Raw genomic sequence first — 18,851 nt, forward strand, 5'->3', positions numbered from 1 at the left:
AGCCTGCAGAGCAGTAGAGTTTCTGGCCCTGCCTTTGAGGCATTTAAAATACAAGGAAGCCGTGGGGAATGTCCAAGTTCTATGCATGCCCTCCATGTACCCATACAGTCTACCTGCGCTTCTCTGGGTCACTTCTTTAAATGTACCAGACAGCTCATGCTGTAGGGCCCCTCTATATGATGTGGGGCGGGGGGGGGGGGGTTGCCTTTTCTTTTTTTCACTTCGGGGAAAATGTACACCACTTTACATGTGAGAGTCTTACAATGTAAGCCTTCTTTATGCCAACAAAATCTGGGCAAATTCCACTTAACTTATAAAATTCTTACTAAAGTAAATGAAAAATTCGGACCTTCTAAATGTCCTCAGTTGCTTGTACACTCCAACCCCTTATTTCCAACAACGTAGTCCTCACAAAGAGGTTTCAGGAACATGAGTCAAAAATTACTTAAGACTGTCTTGGGGGTCGTTAGAAACTGTCAAACATGCTAATTCACGCAATTAAAAATAAGGGAAAAGTCATCTTGAAAATATTAAGTTTATATTCGTAAAAGATAGAAAAGTAAAACGATATTAAATACTTGTTTTGGTACACAGAAATATAGTTTTAATAAAGTTTAACAAATTGCTACAGCTATATACAAATATACTTTAATATTCTATGCTTAAGATTTAAAATACCTTCTATAAATTTATTATAAAATTGGAAAAGTGAAATATTTCATTTAAAATAAGTATATTTTATTATGAAAATATTCTATTATCGCCACGTCCAGGTTCCCCTGTGTGGACCACACTCATTCGTCGTCGGGTAGTCTCATCGCTCCGTCGGGTTTAACTCTGTCGCAAAGCTGTCCAATCGTCCCACCACCACCAGTAGTTTTTCGCCACCGTCACGTTTCACTTTGTCCGCAACGCGGACTCAGCGTCTCAAAGCCAAGCAGGGCTCCCTTGTATGAGAAACTCCCTCCCATCACCCCATAGACGATGGTCTCCCCGCTTCCGCTGTGCTTCACTTTGAGCACCAAGCCCGCCCATCGTCCGACAGCGAATAATCTCAGCCACCGCCGCATCTAAAGCGAGCGCCGCGCCGCCCCCGTTGCCCCACAGCCTCCCGTCTCCTCGTCGGCTTTCATTCTGTCCGCAACACTTTCCAGTCGTCTTATGGGCAACAGCCTCCCCCACCCCCACCCCGCAGCCCCGCCGGGTTTCACGTGGTGCAGGACTCTACCCCAGCGTCCTATCGCCAATATTCTCATCGCCTCCGCTGTTTTACACTCGCCGCAAGCCCTCCGACTTCTCAGCGCAAACATCGGTAGTTCAACCGCCACCTCAGGGTCCCCGTTTGTCCGGTCTCATCCCTACTGCAGGGCTGAAGTGCACTCCGTTCGCAACGCCTTCCCATCGTGCCCTAGGCAATACTCTGCTAGCCACCGCCGGGTTCTCTTCCGTCTGCAACGTTCCGACAAGGTCTCACCGCCAGTAGGCATCGTCCCAAAGCCAGTAGTCTCCAAGCTGTCTATCTCAACGCCGGTGCTGGCTTTCGTTTTGTCCGCAACGCAATCTATCCTCTGGAAACCAAGACTTCTAGCCACCGCCGACTTCCCCTTTTTGCCCAACGACCTCCCATGGTCCCAGCGCCGATAGATAGGCTCATCGGCAAAGCGGTGTTGCACTTCAACTCCAAGGACATCGCCCAAGGGCTCATCCCACCGTCCTGTTTCACTTTGTGCAGAACGCCGTCCCATCGTGCCATCGGGAATAGTCTCCTGGCCAGCTCCAGGCTCCCCAACCTGAGCAACGCCCTCGCACAGTCCCGGTAGACACCGTCTGTGCCGATACGTCTATACGATGAGACAGCGTCTCATCGCCGATGCTGGCTTTCACTTTGTCCGCAACGCGTTCGTCCACTCTTCTCAAAGCCACCACCAGTTTCCCCTTTATGCCCAACGTCCGCCCGTGGTCCCATCGCCTAGAGGCTCACTGCCGCCGCCGGTTTCCCCTTTGTGCACATCATTGCTGTCCTGCCTTCCCATCGCCAATAGTCCCATCGCCACCGCGGTGGTTCACTTTTCTTCAAACTGCTCAGATCACCCAAGGTCTCATCCCCACCGCCGGGTGTATATTTGACCTCAACAGCAAATAGCCTCATCGACACCGCGGGAATTGCCCTGTAGGCGATACTGTCATTGCGGCCACTGTGTATCATTTTGTTCCGAACTCCCTCCCATAGTCCCACAGCGAAGAGTGTCGGATCCACCGCGGGATTCGACCGTCCATCCGGGCCCCCACTCCGCCCCCCAATCCTGGTAAAGCCAGTCGTCTCATCGCGGCCACTGTGCTCCACTTTGTGCCGAACGCTCTCCCATCATCCCACAGCAACCGTCTCCTAGCCACCGTAGGATTCGGCCGTGTGAGGGACGCCCCAGCAGGGTCCCACAGCGAATAGTCTCTGAAACACCGCGCTCTGTGTGCGCAACGCCCACTCCCCCGCATTTCCCCTGGTGCACGACGCCCTCCCATCCTTCCACAGCTTATGGTCTTCAAGCCAACGCGGGATCCAGCGTGTTCGCCACGCTCGCCCCTACACCCCATCAACGCGGCACACCTAGTTGTCTCATTCAAGATACCATGTTTCACTTAGTCAGCAATGGCCCATATGAGCCGGCAACCAGTAGTCTCTTGCTCAACCTCTAGTTTCACTTTGGGCACAACCCTGTCCATCCTCGCATCGCCAAGAATCCCATCACCGCTGCCCGGTGCCTTTCTCTGAGCTGTGGCTTCCCTCGCGCCGGAAGCGAGCGCCAATCTGTAAAATCAGCCTCATCTCGCTCAGAAGCCCCGCCTTGGGGGTTCTTTTCCTCAAACATGGCCAGTTCGGGTTGACATGTGGAAAGAAAGCCCACTACTCAGGCGATCTTTCCGAAAATGCAATATTCTGGCTCCCTACTCAGGACAGGGGAAACCAGCCCTTTTCCATCAAAGGGCTAATGATATGCGCACCCTTGAATCAGTGCTCCTATAAAATCTCTGTGGAACCTTTGAGTCCTGTCTCTCCAGCGGCCCCACGAGAATCAATGCAAACTCTCCCAAGACTGCCATTCGAAAGCAAAAACGATGGAACCACAGTGTGCCTTCTCTCGCGGTGGCCGGGAGAAGCAGGCAGTCTGCGTGCCCATCTCAGCGCTCTTGGCTCATCGTTTCGCGGTGCTCGCGAGTCGCCTCCCGGCCATCTGCAGAATCACTGACATTCTCTATGGCCCACATCCACTTGCTGGTGGAAGGAGTGATGCTCTGCTGCATCCGTGCTCACTCTCTTCGCTGGACCGTGCCTGGGATCCCCTGCTAGAAAAACAAGACATCTTCAAACACTTGAAATAGATGCAAAGGATCCGCTCTCAGTCGCGCCTAAAGGACAAAGTCGACTTCAGATTTCCTTGGAAAAGAGACATGATCACTCCAGTGCAGATTACTCAGGCCCCTGCAACCACTATCTGATGCTCCAGCAGAGCTTCCAATTCTTCACCACGGAGGACAGCCGTGCTACTCTGCAGCCAGGATCAGAGCCTGAAACAACTGGAGCCAATGGAAGAGACAATCTGTGCTGTTCTCATTGGGACTTCCTGCCCGGGAGCATTTTCATGGCATCCATCTCTACCTCAGGGAGCTGGAATACAGCCACTTTGCCCGAGGGGCTGTCAGAGTGGAAATTAAAAGTGCCTTTCCCTCATGTAAGAATCCTCAAAGAAATGGCAACAATAAAGACGTCTAATTTGTAACACTCGCTAATGAATTCCATTATTGTTTGCTTCCTGTTCCAAAGCAATTGCAACTCATACTGCCTCAGGCACTGAAAACTGAAATGAAAATCGTGATTTTTCAGGAACAGTTGTGGACAGCAAAACAAAATGTCTTTTCTTGTATAAATATCTTTTGATCATCGTTTAAAAGGTTTCTTGATGTCTGAGGGGCTGGTATTTTCTATACTGAGAGGTCAGTGTTACTTTCTCATGGACAGGTTTCCAGGATCCTCTGTTCTTAGAGATCCTTTTCAGTTAAGTCTAGATGCTATAGAGATAAAGAATAAATTGTGCAGATTTTCATCATAATAGAAACTTATCTTTCCTTCTCTGAAGAGTACAATACAGGCCTTCCGGATCAGGTGAATCTTCTGGTTTGCTCGCATTCAAAGGGTGATTCAGGGACATGGGTACCTTCTGTTCTGTGGCTTTTTCCATCATCAATATGTGACTCCAAGTTTGTCTGTGGTGCTTGGATCTAGTACACCCGGCAGTAAAGGGATGATGTCTGGTGGCTCACAGGGAATGTTTCCAAGGGCCAGGACTATACAGGGTGAGAGCACTTCCTCTCATGTTCCATGGCCTGGATTTGTCCTCATGGGAATCTCATTGCAAGCAAGTTGGGAAACAACTGGGTGATGAATGGATGAAGAGATAAGTTCAGGGTGCTGACTTTCAAAAATGCACAACATGATAGTTGAAAGTTAAGTGTCTGGGGGGCAAAATGAGGACTGCAGCCCAGGAGACAGCACATCAGATAGCTCTGAGAAGCTGTTCCAAAGACACACAGAGGGATATATGTGATTTTGGTGAAGGGGCAATACATGTACTCATGTGCCTGTTTTTTGTGGAAGTTTTCCGTCAGTGTCATGGAGGTTTCTTGGAGTCACAAGAAGCAGTCATCACCATGAAGGATGGTCATGCTTTTCTAGATATGAGGAGATAGAAGAACAACTGAGTTCTTAAAACTGGCTCCTGAAAATTGCTAACCTTCTGAAGACTTGTTCTGCCAGTTTTCCCTGCACACAGCATGCCTCACTTCTGCTTTCCACCTATAGATTCCTTTCCAGGGGTGTTAAAAATCAGCAGCTGCAAGAACACGATTGAATCCTTGTAGGTAGATGGCAAGTGCCAATGGCACCTGCTAGTTTGTACTTGACAGGGCATGAGACCACGTTTCACATTTTCACTATTTGTTCAAATGAAGTTCTGGTAGGAGTCAAGGGGAACAAGTATTGTTCCTGCTTGCACACACTATGTTAAAATACAATCTGACCCAAATGCTTTTTCTCCAAGTTTCAGCTTTGGGGAGAACGACAAGAATGCCAGTCATAGTTCACAGTATCATCGGCTGTTTGAAAGAAACATTCAAGCTGATCCCCAAAGGCATTGCCTACAGGAAAATATCCACAGTGTAGACACATTACAGGCTGTTTCCTTACTACCTGAGGGAGACAAGAAAAGAAGAATCAGGCAGTTCCTTGCAACTACTTGAGGATGACTGAAGAAAACGTGATGAGTGAGTCTTCCATTTGGGTCCAGGCCCAAGAGCCTCATTCTGATCTTCTAAATATTGGAAATGGAAAGTTGAAGACAGTCTTCCTAAAAATGAGCTTCAAAAACTATCTCACACATGCTGTGTGCAGAGTACAAAAAAAAAAAAAAAAAAAAAACACACAAATTTTTGTATCCACAAAGAGTTAAGAGAGAAAATTAATTGCAATTGATGAAACACTATATAAAATATTTGACACATTACTATGCCTAGTCTATTAATACCACAAACAGTCACTGAATTAGTCTTGCTGTTATCCTGCTGATGAGGTAACATTTATGGTGCAGGAGAATAAATAATAGAGGATAAGATAGCAATTCAAGTAAACATTTGCTGTTCACTCTTTTATGTTAAAGTAGCAACACACGTGTGTACTTATTTAATATATATTGTACAAGTGTGTGTGTATTTATATGTGTGTATATATTTTTGTTCAGTCACTTAGTTATATCCGACTGTCTGTGACCCCATGAACTGTAGCATGCCAGGCTTCCCTATCCTTCACTATCTCCCAAGTTTGCTCAAACTCATGTCCATTGAGTCAGTGATGCCAAGCAACCATCTCATCCTCTGTTGCCCCTTCTCCTCCTGCCCTCAATCTTCCACAGCATCAGGGTCATTTTCAAAGGGTCAGTTTCTTCTCAGCAGGTGGCCAACGTATTAGAGCTTCAGCTTCAGCACCAGTCCTTTCAACGCATATTCAGGGTTGATCTCCTTTAGGATTGACTGGTTTGATCTCCTTGCAGTCCAAGGGACTCTCAAGACTCTTCCTCAGTACCACGGTTAAAAAACATCAATTCTTCGGCACTCAGCTTTCTTTATGGTCCATATCACATCCATACATGACTACTGGAAAAACCATAACATTGACTACATGGACTTTTTTTGGCAACATGGTATCTCTGTTTTTTAACACAGTGTCTATATTTCTCATATAATTTCTTCCAAGGAGAAAGTCTTTCAATTTTGTGGCTGCATTCACCGTCCACAGTAATTATGGACCTCAAGAAAATGAAATCTAACAGTGTTTCCACTGTTTCCCCATATAGTTGCCATGAAGTGATGGGACTATATGCCATGATCTTCATTTTTTGAATGTTGATGCAACTGTATATGTATATGTATTTTTTGGGGGGGTCTGGTTTAGCTGTGCCTCAAACTGGTTCTCTAGAAACATGGTTAATTTAGGTCAGGGAAACCATAGATGTTATAGATATTCTGTTTTACATGATGGCTGAAGATTTTCAAAATTTGAATTTTTGAAATTGCGATTATAATGGAAAGTTTATTTATTGCGATTGGCATATTCATTCCAAAAAATCCTCTCTGTTTTGTTTTCCATGCATGAAAGCTGAATTGTGATACACAGAATGAAATATTCTAAATACAAAAGAAATGTTTCAACAATTAGAACATTTAAATAAAATTTGTGACTACAACATTTCCATGTGAAATCCTGATGCTTTTCTAAGTTAAAATTAATGAAACTCTATGTGAACTTACAATTTAACAGATGAGATGGCATTAGTGGTAAAGAATCTGCCTGCCACTGCAGGAGACAGGCGATGCCGGCTCCATCCCTAGGGTGGGAAGATCCCCTCTATAAGGAAATGACAACCCACTCCAGTATTCTTGTCGGAGGACCCTGGCAGGCTACTGTTCATGGGGACACAAAGAGTCAGAAACGACTGATGGACCAAACAACAACAACCATTCGGAAAAGTATAAAACTAGAGAAACACAAAGGAAAGTTTGTGTGTGATTTTCGATGTTATTATGGTTCACATAAGAAAACAATATACGTCTTGGAGTTCGCAAGTTATCACTGGAAGTCCTAACGCTGGAATGTTTCTACATTTAGTTAAAATATAATAATGAAAATGAATCAGTGACTTATATGTGTAATAAAACTCAAAAAAATTTACAATCTTACTTGGAAACCATGTTAGATCTGAAATACTATCAAGAACATGAGAAAAGTACCTTACCGTATTTTTAAAATTATACATCATTTGTAGCTCATCAAAAACAAATATATGAGTCAAGTATGTTTCATCAAAAAAATAATAAAACAATAGAAAAATAATTTATTCACTTTATGGAAGTGAAAAAATGGATAGATTTAAGGTATGAAATTGATACATTGGAAAAAATGATATGGTCATAAAATGTCCATGGCTAAAGATATAAAAATAGAGGGAAAATGGCTAATGCATGTAATAAGGAAAATCCATTTTTTCCCATTATTGAAAAATAAGATGAATACGTGGGTCTAAGAACATACATTTCACATTACTAGAATCACTACTGTGAAATAGAATAGCTTTTTCTTCACTTCTGTATTTGCTACTTTGTGTTTAAATTGTCAGGTCAGCTAACTCTTCTTTGATTCTAATTTCCTGCCTTCCTCCCAGCTGGAGTTCAGAGGAAACCAATATAGCCAATCTCTAAGCTCAATATGCCAGGAAATTTGGAAAACTCAGCAGTGGCCACAGGACTGGAAAAGGTCAGTTTTCATTCCAATCTCTAAGAAAGGCAATGCCAAAGAATGCTCAAACTACTGCACAATTGACCTAATCTTACACGCTAGCAAAGGAATGCTCAAAATTCTCCAAGCCAGGCTTCAACAATACATGAACCATGAACTTCCAGATGTTCAAACTGGTTTTAGAAAAGGCAGAGGAATCAGAGAACAAATTGCCAACATCCACTACATCATCGAAAAAGCAAGAGAGTTCCAGAAAAAGCAAGAGAGTTCCAGAAAAAACATCTATTTCTGTTTTATTGACTATGCCAAAGCCTCTGACTGTGTGGATCACAATAAATATGGAAATTTCTGAAAGAGATGGGAATCCCAGACCACCTGACTGCCTTTTGAGATATCTGTATACAGGTCAGGAAGCAACAGTTAGAACTGGACATGGAACAACGGACAGGTTCCAAATCGGAAAAGGAGTACGTCAAGGCTGTATATTATCACCCTGCTTGTTTAACTTATATATAGAGTACATCATGAGAAACACTGGGCCAGATGAAGCACAAGCTGGAATCAAGATTGCAAGGAGAAATATCAATAACCTCAGATATGCAGGTAACACCACCCTTAAGGCAGAAAGTGAAGAACTAAAGAGCCTCTTGAGAAAGTGAACGAGGAGAGTGAAAAAGTTGGCTTAAACCTCAACATTCAGAAAACTAAGATCATGGCATCTGGTCTCATCACTTCATGGCACATAGATGGGGAAACAGTGGAAACAGTGGCAGACTTTTTTTGGGGGGGCTCAAAAATCATTGCAGATGGTGACAGCAGCCATGGAATAAAAAGCTTACTCCTTGGAAGGAAAGTTAAGACCGACCTAGATAGTATATTAAAAAGCAGAGACATACTTTGCCAACAATGGTCCATCTAGTCAAAGCTATGGTTTTTCCAGTAGTCATGTATGAACGTGAGAGTTGGACTATAAAGAAAGCTCAGCACTGAAGAATTGATGCTCTTGAGTTGTGGTGTTGGAAAAGATTCTTGAGAGTCCCTTGGACTGCAACGAGTCCCAACCAGTCCATCCTAAAGGAGATCAGTCCTGAATATTCATTGGAAGGACTGATATTGAAGCTGAAACTCCAATAATTAGGCCGCCTGATGGGAAGGGTTGACTCGTTTGAAAAGACCTGGATGCTGGGAAAGATTTATGGAGGGAGGAAAAGGGGACAACAGAAGATGAGATGGTTGGATGGCATCACCAACTCAATGGACATGAGTTTGCGTAAACTCTGGGAGTTGGTGATGGACAGGGAAGCCTGGCGTGCTGCAGTCCATGGGGTCGCAAAGAGTAGGATTCGACTGAGCTGAGCCACTGAACTGAACTAAAGCCAGTATTTGACTACAGCCCATAGATGGAAGTGTAACTCCAGTTAATGTTTGTTCATGAATGCATCACTCAGTAGTCAACCAAGACTACAAGGCTGAGGACCTAGAACACAGAGATGGAGGTTGCCTCAGCTCTTCATTCTCTCAGTACTGTAGCTTGCTCCTTGCTCTAGTCCAACCCTGGATAACGGATCCCTGAAGAAAGGCCATCAAAGACTTCCAGGAACAGATGGAGAGCCTGGTGTGATGAAGTAACCCCTGCGGCTTAAACTCTCCTCTCAGATCTCACCTGGTTCACCTGCTTTCTTGGTTAAAGCTTGCGGGGTAGTTTTATGAGAGAGTCTGTGTGACACTGAACGTAGATTTCCCCGTAGTTTCCTTAGTTGTACATGTACCTGGACGCAGTCTCAAGAGAAGTCTTGAAGAACAGGTCAGGAGACATGATGTCTAATGACGGCAAGAGCATCATCATCGTTCAAAAAGATTTTGACTCGCAGGATGAGAACTGCCTTCAGAGCAAGTTTACAAGCTAGATAAAAAGATGAAACTCATTGCTGTATTCTCATATGCTTCACCTTAAAGTGAGAATTGTTTCATGCAAATTGATTAGGGCCTTACTAACCACAAGACTCCCAAAATTTCCAATCATCATATTTGGAATATATGGCACTCATTTTGCAAACTGTATCCAACTTTCCATCATTCTAACAGCATTCAAACTTAATGTGTTTTCATTTTCTTAAGTAAACAATGTGTTTTCCTTTAACTTTTAGACATTCCCCTGGGTTTACACTTGAACATAACTTCACATGCATCTCTAGTCCTATCAAGTCTCTTGTGAGCATTTGCTGTGTTGATTAAAAGCAACAGTACTAGTAAGAACTAGAAGTGAATAGTCACATGAGTGGAAGGTACTTTAAAGAGTTTGTTATTATTTTGGCTGTGCTACGTGGCTTAAGAGGCATTAGTTTCCTGACTGGGGATCGAACCCAGGCCCACAGCAATGAAAACATAGGGTCCTAACCACTGACAGCCAAGGAAGTCTCAATTACTTTAAATTTTGCAGTTTTCGTTCTTCAGTTTTTCATTCAAGGATTCAGAGAAAGTCTAAATTGCTTTAACATTATATATTTACTAAAATAAATGACTGTTGGAGAACTGAATGGAGTATGACAAAAGTAAAAACCATGTAAAAGTCATGTTAAAATAAAGCATAAATCCAACACATTTGAGACACAAAATGATAAAGGTTAAAATAATAAAAAATAGAATCTGCTTAAACATAAAAGATGCTATCGATTGATTTAATACACAACCTCCATTATCACTTGGAAGAGGTAGAAAAACCTAAAATCAAATAATACTAAATACTTAAACCAAAATAGGGGCAACAGAAGGCAGCCAATACAGAGCACGAAAATATAATGTAGGAAATAATTAGAGGTGGCAATGTTAACATCAATGAGATCTTTGTCATTAATATCAATATTCATACACATGAGAATTCCAGAAATAAACACATGAGAAAGAAATTATTCTTTGTTAGAAAGAAGTTCAATATACATAGGAAACACGTTGAATCTATAATTAAATTTTAAAAATGCTTGAGCTAAATTTCAAATAGTATAAAACAATGAGTAAAAAATATAACATTATATAGCAATGTGAACAGAAACACCGGAGCACTGAAGTTTTACCTCAATGCTGTGCTAGTTGCTAGCCTAGTTGCTTCAGTCGTGTCTGACTCTCTGTGACTCTGTAGACCATAGGCTGCCAGGCTCTTCTGTCCATGGGATTCTCCAGGCAAGAATACTGGAGTGGGTTGCCATGCCCTCCTCCAGGGGATCTTCCTGACCCAGGCATCAAACTGGTGTCTCCTCTTGTCTCCTGAATTGGCAGGCAGGTTCTCTACCATTAGCTCCACTAGGAAGTCCAGTACAATGCTACTAGTCTGTAAAACACCATACATAAAGTAGTAAAGAGAATTGAAACTATCATTTAGAGGAGGAAATTAGCGATTAACACTCTTGGGCCCTTAACCTACAATAGGAAATATAACTTGTTTCAAATATCTATAAACCATCCATGAAAATTATCATACATTAGACTTCACAGATGGAGAAGGCAATGGCACCCCATTCTAGTATTCTTGCCTGGAAAATCCCATGGACAGAGGAGCCTGGTAGGCCGCAGTCCATGGGGTCGCTAAGAGTCGGACACGACTGAGCGACTTCACTTTCACTTTTCACTTTCATGCATTGGAGAAGGAAATGGCACCCCACTCCAGTGTTCTTGCCTGGAGAATCCCAGGGACTGTGGAGCCTGGTGGGCTGACGTCTATGGAGTCGCACAGAGTCGGACACGACTGAAGTGACTTAGCAGCAGCTTAGCAGCAGTTGACTTCACAGAAAATATCCATGATTCCTCCAGGGGAAAAATATTTGTATAAGTTGTGTGCCCAGATCAAAATGCACGCAATTAATTTTAATATTATTTAAAGCACCATTTAAAGATATAACATCATCCTGATAAATTATGTCAAGTAAAAATTAAACCATAAAATTAGCAATTTTGTAAGTAACGGAAATTAAATCGCTATTCCTCAAATTTTCAGAAGCAAAGATACACATTGAGGTGAATTCATATGCTGGAAACATGAATTGAAAATAGATTAGCCTCATTCATTAAAGTCGACAAGAATATTCATATAACATTAATAGAAATAGTATAAGAAAGTATCTGTCAAATGCGCACTTCTGAGTGACTGTGATTTGACTGTCATTCTGTGGAGTAAAGCTTGCTCTTCTCAAGAGAGTGGTAGTCTAGCTCATAACTCACATAATCATTATCCAAGTGCTTCTCCTCAGAACAATCACCAGGCATGCAGCAGACGTGCCTGTCACACAACATGCTAAAAAGACTACAACGGAGAATATTTTTAAATGTGTACTCCAAAGTTAAGATTTCGTAAAATTCATCATCTTGCTGTTTCACGAAGGATCTTCTTATGTGAAACTGTCGTTTTTTCGAACTTCAAGTATATGATACGTAAAAGCATGACAATGACTAGGCACTGAGGTGCCCCTGCTCAGATCCACACTGCAGCTCTGTAGTCTTGCCCAGCGCTGTATTTGCACCACCAGCAGAAGTTGTTACTGTGGTGGAAAAGACAGATAAGATCTTGATATCACTATAGGAATTATTTTTCCTCATGAATCCCTGTAGAGTGTCCTGGGGATCTGCAGGGGCCCACAGACCACACTTTGAGAACTGCTGGTTTCATGAATTTCCCTGCATCTGCTTTGGTCCGAGTGGCTCTGTAGCTTTAAATTCACAAGTAATTTCCTTGGTTCTTAAGATCAAATCTAACACCATTCAAAAGTCTATCACTGGGCCCTTTTCCATGTCTCCAGGGTCATGCCATGATAGCCCCTACATGCATGAATACAGTCTACCGACTCGGTCTTGTTCACGTCTTTAAAAGTACCAGAACCATTCCTGTGCAGGGACACTCTATATGCTATGCTTTGTTTTGTATTATTAGTTTTTTTATTCTGGGAAGTTTTGCTCTTCATGAGTTACTTAACAAATTCATACTCATTCTTCAAGTCTCATACTTCGGATTACTTCCCTGGGGAGACTGCTGCTGCTGCTGCTAAGTCATTTAAAGGTGGTCTAAATGAGCTTCCCAGGATACTCACTGCCATCAGCATTTGATACTTCTGTGTAGCCCAGGTCCCAAATGTAAATACCTAATTATCTTATAACTACTTCTTTCATGGCAATGTCCTTGCTCCAGTGTGAGCTCTGTAAGGTCAGGGCCTCTGAGTCTCATACTGAAGACTCTCCACAAGGCTAGCAAATAAAGGAACGCACTGTACAACATCTTTCTATATGTAGTTTTACAGCATTAGGCCTCTGGGAAAAGATTCAAAAGGAAGAGGAAGAAACATGTCTTCAAATACATTTCATGAGTAAATAAAAGGTACATTTTATTAAAGAAAACTCTATATTCTTATGGAATAAAATGGAGAAGGAAATGGCAACCCCCCCAGTATTCTTGCCTGGAAAATCCTGTGGACAGAGGAGCCTGGGGGCTGCTATCCTTAGGGTCGCATAGAGTCGGACATGACTGAAGCGTCTCAGCATGCATAGCGTGCATGCATGTAATAAATAGAACATATAAATGTGAGTACCATAAAAGTAAATAAATTAATACAAATAAATGAATTACATTCATACAAAAACATGTTATTTCATAAGATTCAGCCACATGACATCAGATTCCTCTAATTCTAAAAACAGCTGGATGTTGATATTCTCAATATTAATGCCAATATCAAATGTCACTCAAACTATTCATGGCTGAGGTAGAAATCAGAGTTTTGGAAATGACTGAAAATGAAGAGTCTGAGCTAGGACACGAGTCACTGAGAATCAGGTTCCTTCTTACTTCCTGAGTTTTCTTAGGAACTTGTTAACACAGAAAGCGCCTCATGATTTCCACTCTGACAGGTTCCCAGCCCCAGTCACTGTGTTCGTTCTCTTTCAGGTAGACATGGATGCCCTGGAAGTACCTCTTCACGGCCAGTGTGGGGCCCGTCCTTCCCAGGGCAGGGTCTTCCTCTTCCATCACCTGCCCTAGGCAGGCGTCAAGGTCGTCCAGCTGCTGATGGAGTCCAGTGCGGAGCTGCTCCAGGAGGGTGGTGTCCCAAGCAGCAGAGGCGTGCTCTGTGTGGAAGAGGTTGAAGCTCTGCTGGAGCATCTCGTGGAGCACAGAAAAGGCCTGGGCCTCTGGAGCTGGCCGCCACTCACCTGCTCCTGAGGGAATCTGAAGTCTTTCCTGTAGCCCAGACAGGAAAGAGAGAGATTGTGTTTATTTGATGCAAATGAAGGTCTCCTGCTTTTCCAAGTCAAGGCTCTGAGGCAGTTCATGGATTCAGAGGAAGAGATGGGGTTAGAGATGAGCATCATCAGTGTCATCATTGAGGAGATGAAGAACCATTGGTCAATTCCTCAAGGAAGCATTCCAGTTGAGATGAGCGATTGTGAGCATTGCTTCATCTTCATTTCATCTAAGGATCTTCTGTTGTGTGCCTCTTAAATATTAAGTCCAAAATGTTCATATTCTGAGTTTACCAAGATACATGTACTACCTCATTTTGGGCTTGTTTTCACTTCAAGAGCCTGGAAATCTGTCATGAGTTTCTGCTCTTCTGTATCCTTACATTGAAGTAAAATGCATTCATTAAAAACGTAGATGTTCTAATTCAATGGAATGCTTATCATCTCAGTAACTTGGTACTAATGATAAATTAAGAGCTGTTGGATCTTTCTTCCTGATGCTAAGACCAACTTTTAAGGAAACTTTGTTAGACTTCTTTTTCAAATCTTCTTTTGCTGCCTCTGCATATTCCTCTTGAAAGACTTGATTAGACGTGAAAAATATCTGAGCTTTATATGCATGGATCTCACCTTATTCTCCTCTGCAGAACTTTTAATTTGTCAATTTTGGTTTTATTTACTCTCCATAACTGAGAAAATTACTAAACATTTATTATGTGCCAATCAAAATGCTGAGCTTGTTACAGAGTCCAAGTTGCTCTGCTTGCAGCTGGGTAAATCAATGAATCCAAGACGAGGTGTTGGGAGCAGGAAAGGACTTTATTCGGGAACTGGCTGACTGAGAAGAGGAAAGGCTAGTGCCTCAAAATAACCATCTTGTGGGGGTCCTGGATGTCAGACTCTTTTATGAATCAGATATGGGGGGAGGTGAGGAAACAAAGTAAAGGACGTTTAATTCCTGAAAATATCTCCCAGAACAGCCAGCAAGCCTCAGGTAGGCGGATGTGTTAGTTGCACTTCCTGATATTCATTTCATGGGTGGTGTGAAATGGAATATCTCGTGTCATGTCAACAAACAAAGATGTCATATCGATCTGTGATTCTGGCCTTCCCAAATGTGAATTTCAGACAAAAAGAATTGACGTCACAGAAGCAGATCCAGTGTAAATTCAAAATTGACCCTTCCTGGTTACAAACTAAGCCTATACAAAGATGATGAATCCTCCAAAGTCACTCTCATGAAAGTAAAGTGTAACCACCGCTCCTGTCCAAGTGTTCAAGTGGTGAGAATGTCCCTTTTTTATCCCAGGCCATTGTCCTTGCCATGTCCAAGCATCCCACTTTTTTATTAGCTCCTTTTATATGGTTTTCATATTGCTACCTCTTCTTTGACATTTGTATTTCAGTTTGTAAAAGCTGTGCTAATGCTCCTACAATCTTTTCTATTTCCACTTTGACGTTTATGGCAAAAAAAGGAACAGAAATGTAAATGAATAGAATAGTTAATGTATTTCCTTCGCGATTTTTCAAGAGATCAAAACTTTCCAGTCATTGAACATTCCTAGAAAGCAAAAGGAAGCAGTGAGTGAAGAAGTAACGCACAAAGGTAAAGAGAAAGTAAATGATGTAATGAAAAACCTATAGTGACGTCTCTGTCCAAATGACAAATGTCACTTAACTGCACAAACAGGGATGAAGCGCTCTACAGAGTGACAGATTGCAGACCAGCTTATGTGAAATGGTTTAGCTGCAGACAGAGCCAGGGGAGGGTAGCAGGCTCTTAGGCACAGTGTTACCTAAAAGGATAGTGGACGGCTTTGCTAACTCCCAGTATCTACTTATTTATCTTTATTTGTCTGTTTACATTTCTCACTCTTTGTGGATGGTATTGGATTCTGAGGATGTAAACCTATTAACTCACCCTGAAAAGAGACTGGGGTACAGACTGGACAGTCATTTTGTTCGTGTCTGAGAGGTCAGCTGTTAGCTGGAAGCTACTAGATGTAGTGTTTGGACAGCACATCATGTTCACACAAGAGATGAGATTAGATGTTATAATGTTGACCAGTGAGCTGAGCATTAAGGGAAGGGAAGCAGGTCATCTCAGGGAAATTCTATCCCGTTTCCATAGTTGGATGTGTGAATTTTCTGCCTCATGGGAACAGATACTGAAATCTTATGTGTACAAGCATTGTCAGAAGTACGTTATGTCCTACAATCTTCAGAAAAATCCAGAGAAACTTATATGATTATCAGTTCCATATAAGAGGAGACAACCGTAGTGCCGAAGGTCACACAGGCAGCGCAGGCTGCAGCTGTGACATCAACCCAGGAGTCTTGCCCCCATGTCCACTGTCTCATGCACCGGACCGAGCTGTCTGCTCTGACAATGTGCTTCCTATTTTAGAGGAACACTTAGTAAGTTCTCCTTTCCAGTTCCTATTCTTCATTGTCACAAAAGTGCCATTCGCTCATTCCAGGGACATGACAATCATTAGATGACAGCTGAGTACACAGTTCCCTTTGCACCTGATAAGTTCCAATCCTATATTTCAAGTGGTGTTTTGTTGACATCTACAGAGGAGCCTGGCAGATTATGGCAATTAAACAACAACTGAGAGTCTCTGCTTCCACCTGAGATAATATTTTGAGAAATTATCCAGAAAGTTAAAAAATCCATTTAGATTTACTCTTACTCTCTTTGTTTGCAGAAGATTATCGTTTTCTGAAACAGTCTTCAAATACTAGGTCTACTCAAACTTTGGTGTGTATAGTTCTCTTAGAACTACTTCTGGGACAGAGCTGAAGCTCCAATACTTCAGCCGCCTGATGGGAAGAGCCCACTCACTGGAAAAGACCCTGATGCTGGGAAAGATTGAGGGCAGGACGAGAAGGGGTCATCAGAGGATGAGATGCTTCGATTGCATTGGATCGACTCAATGAACATGAATTTTAACAATCTCTGAGAGATAGAGAAGGACAGGGAAGCCTGGCGTGCTGTAGTCCATGGGATCAAAGAGAGTGGACACGCCTTAGTGACGAACAACAATGGGACAGAGACCCCTCGGTGCACTTCCTCTGGGACAGACACCTTCCTGTTTCCCCACATGTGCCATTACTGCCTTTAGGGAGCTTACACTCTATCAGGGCAGTCAAATGTTACATAATTAGAGGGATTACTTAGCTCACTTCCTAGTGAAATATTTAAGGAGATGAGATTATCTGTACTATCTCACAAAGACTGAAGCAAAGGATCCTGTGAAATATTGTAGTGGTAGAGGAGAAAGAGAAATAAACACAGGCAAACATGAATGTTTTAGGACAACCAGCACCTTAAAAGGCGACTTGTGGATTCTTGTTGCAAAATAACTCATTTTTAACAAATGATATTAGTGATAGTGTTCCCTATAATGTCTCCAGGGAGCTTAAGGCCTACTGAGGTGATATCGTAAACGTACGATCACAACTGAAATTTTTTAAAGAAGGGAGAAAAGGGTAAATGAGGAAAACATGAGAAAAATCAATAGCTTCTCTCATAAGCTCTTTTCGTACTGAGCATTTCTTGGTGACCTGGAAAAGCCACGTTTTGTATGAATATTTCGTCCTTCTCTGACTTTGACCAGACTCTTCTCCCAGGAACAACTAAGGAGGTGTAAAAAGCATAACATACGGCTGTGTAGCTATGAACCACAGTGGCACGCATGATTTGATGTCCCCACGTAGGCACTCATGGAAAAATTAGCACTTTTATTGATTTCATTACAAAGAGTAGGAAAAGAAAGGAAAGGGCAAACTGTGGAAAAACCCAGAAAATGAAAGTTTCTCTACTCACTCTTTAAGAGCCACCCATCACCCCAAGCCCTCAGACCTTGCCTAGATCTCCCCTGCAGGCAGTCCTGGGAGCCCCCAGCGTCCCAATGACCCTCCCTGTCTCTGTGCTGCTGGCCCTGGTGATGCTCTGCTGCAGCCCCACGTGCTCCCTGGGCTGTGAGCTGCCTGCGAGCCACCACAGCAATCTGGAAAGCTTCACACGTTGGAGTCAGATGGAGAGACTGCCCGTTGTGTCCTGTCTGAGGGACAGGACTGACTTCAGATTTCCTCAGACCCTGGTGCATGGGACCAGGCTTGAGAAGACAGAAGCCATAGCTGTTGTACACGAGTTGCTCCAGCAGACCTTCCAGCTCTTCAGCACCACGGGCTCTTCTGCAGGTCGGGACGAGAGCCTCCTGGACAGATTCCTCGTGGGACTTGATCAGCAGCTGGAGGACTTGGACACGTGTCTGAGAGAGGGAAGGACACCGGAACAGTCACCTCTAGGGAGTGAGAACTCCAGATTGGCTGTGAAGAGTTACTTCCAGCGAATGAGTGTGTATCTCAAAGAGAAAGAATACAGCCGCTGTGCCTGGGAGGTTGTCAGCGTGGAAATCAGAAGGTGTTTGGTCTTTGCCAGCAAGCTCATCGGAAAACTCAGGAAATAAAGAAGGTGTTGAATGTGAAAACAGTTCATCTGGTCAAGTAAATGGCTATTTTCTAAGACTCAAAGTGCAAACTTTAACTCTAGTTTTGTGTCAGATGACATATAAGTAATAGCTAATATATGGGATTATTTAAATGTATGTTAAATGTTTTGTTACCATAAATTTTCAAAACAGATTTAAGAATCCATTTTCCATATCTTAAAAAGTTGTAATATTTATTTATTTATTTCAATTATCGGAAATATTTACACCGTTCATAGCATTTAAACTTTATCATTCACATTTGCTTTGTTTATATTTTGTATAAGACTACT

At 42.7% G+C, this 18,851-nt stretch overlaps 1 protein-coding gene across 1 annotated transcript; it reads left to right on the forward strand.

Moving 5' to 3' along the window:
• The first annotated feature begins 17,870 nt into the window (after positions 1–17,870).
• Positions 17,871–18,632, forward strand: LOC787343 (interferon alpha-2). The gene has a single exon (XM_002689538.6). It carries the CDS (start codon positions 17,977–17,979, stop codon positions 18,535–18,537), a length of 561 nt encoding a protein of 186 aa, XP_002689584.1. The 5' UTR covers positions 17,871–17,976; the 3' UTR covers positions 18,538–18,632.
• The last annotated feature ends 219 nt before the right edge of the window (positions 18,633–18,851 follow it).

Source organism: Bos taurus, chromosome 8 (genome assembly GCF_002263795.3).
Source record: "Bos taurus isolate L1 Dominette 01449 registration number 42190680 breed Hereford chromosome 8, ARS-UCD2.0, whole genome shotgun sequence".
Classification (NCBI taxonomy): domain Eukaryota; kingdom Metazoa; phylum Chordata; class Mammalia; order Artiodactyla; family Bovidae; genus Bos; species Bos taurus.